This window comes from Alosa sapidissima, chromosome 20, assembly GCF_018492685.1.
Source record: "Alosa sapidissima isolate fAloSap1 chromosome 20, fAloSap1.pri, whole genome shotgun sequence".
In the NCBI taxonomy this organism is placed as follows: Eukaryota; Metazoa; Chordata; class Actinopteri; order Clupeiformes; family Clupeidae; genus Alosa; species Alosa sapidissima.
In genome coordinates this window covers 17,156,163-17,157,373 of record NC_055976.1, presented here as the reverse complement: position 1 = coordinate 17,157,373, position 1,211 = coordinate 17,156,163, and the positions used below count along the sequence as shown (strand labels likewise).

Sequence of the window (1,211 nt, the reverse complement as noted above, 5' to 3'; positions counted from 1 at the left end):
ATCCCTATGTTGACCCTCTGTCTCCTGTGCAAACTGTGCCGTTGCAAAAGCTAAGGCTACCAGCCTTCTAACTCGACCTCTCTGAAGTTCCAGCCAATAGAAGACTTAGTCCAGACCAAAGTATCAAATACAACTGGCAGAACTTGTCAAGTTTGCCTCACATTTTAGCACTCTGTATAACTTTTGTCTATCTGTTGTGGTGTACGATTTCCCAAATGTTTAACAGGGTCCACTCTGCTACTTTGTTGCAACATGAGCGGAAAGTCAACACTCCAAAGGTGGTAGATTATCAAACGGCGCGTAAGTGTATAATTTTACTGGTACATCGATGTAAAGGGAAAACAGTTATGGGCTGGTAGCTCTGGATGCACAGTAGCCTGCAAGGTGCAAAATGACACACATCACTGAGCTATCCTTTACAAACCGAACCCCACATGTTCCATCCCAGACAAATGAGGCTGAAAGACTCAAAACTTGACAAGTAAACAGGAGCACATAATGCTAGCTAGAGCTGAAAAGTCTTTCGCCCCCTTACCTTGGACAGACAGAGCGCAGAACCCCAGTAAAAGTAGACAGAAAATCCAGAGATCCTCCACCGCCATGAAAAGCCTTTGATTTCCAAAAGCGCGTTGCGTGGGGTTTTCTAGAGCCAGCTAGCTTTAAGCAGGCATATAATGGAATCCGGATAAACGTCCTTCAAATTATTGCACCGGCTGTAATGTCATGTCAGAGGAGCACCCGCTTTCCCTAGGTACAACACTGTAGCGACAGGGGAGAGAGGCGTCGTGCGGTCGGTCGGCGCTTCATCGCCATGTTGTGAGCGAATGTGAAGAGTGTGTTGGCTACCCGACACATACACGCGCGCACACACCAGCACACAGACACACACGCTCGCTCACACACGGTCGCTCGCATGCTCGCATGCACGCAGACACATATGCACACATGCATAGTCTACGCACGCTGCTAGTGTTCTGTTCCCCGGAGACGCCTTAACCGTTGCCAACATAATAACTGACAGACACACACCCCTTTCCTTGGTTTTGAAGCTACTTGCCAGTTTGTAGCAGATAGCGGCTACCGCCGCGAGCCAACAATGTAGCCCGGAGACCCCAGCACCAGACATGTGCTACATTTCAGCCCGCGTCTCCTGCAGTGACCTGGCCCAGCTAAAGCAGCCCTTCTCCGGTGCATCAATAGCCTACTAGCCG

At 49.6% G+C, this 1,211-nt stretch overlaps 1 protein-coding gene across 2 annotated transcripts in view; it reads right to left on the bottom strand.

Moving 5' to 3' along the window:
• Positions 1-981, bottom strand: part of igdcc4 (immunoglobulin superfamily, DCC subclass, member 4) — a 95,450-nt gene extending 94,469 nt beyond the window's left edge. For both annotated transcript variants that reach the window (XM_042074446.1, XM_042074447.1), the window contains exon 1: positions 536-981. In XM_042074446.1, coding sequence (XP_041930380.1) covers positions 536-602 — 67 coding nt within the window. In that variant the 5' untranslated portion in view covers positions 603-981. The remainder of the gene's footprint in view (positions 1-535) is intronic.
• Between the last annotated feature and the right edge of the window lie 230 nt (positions 982-1,211).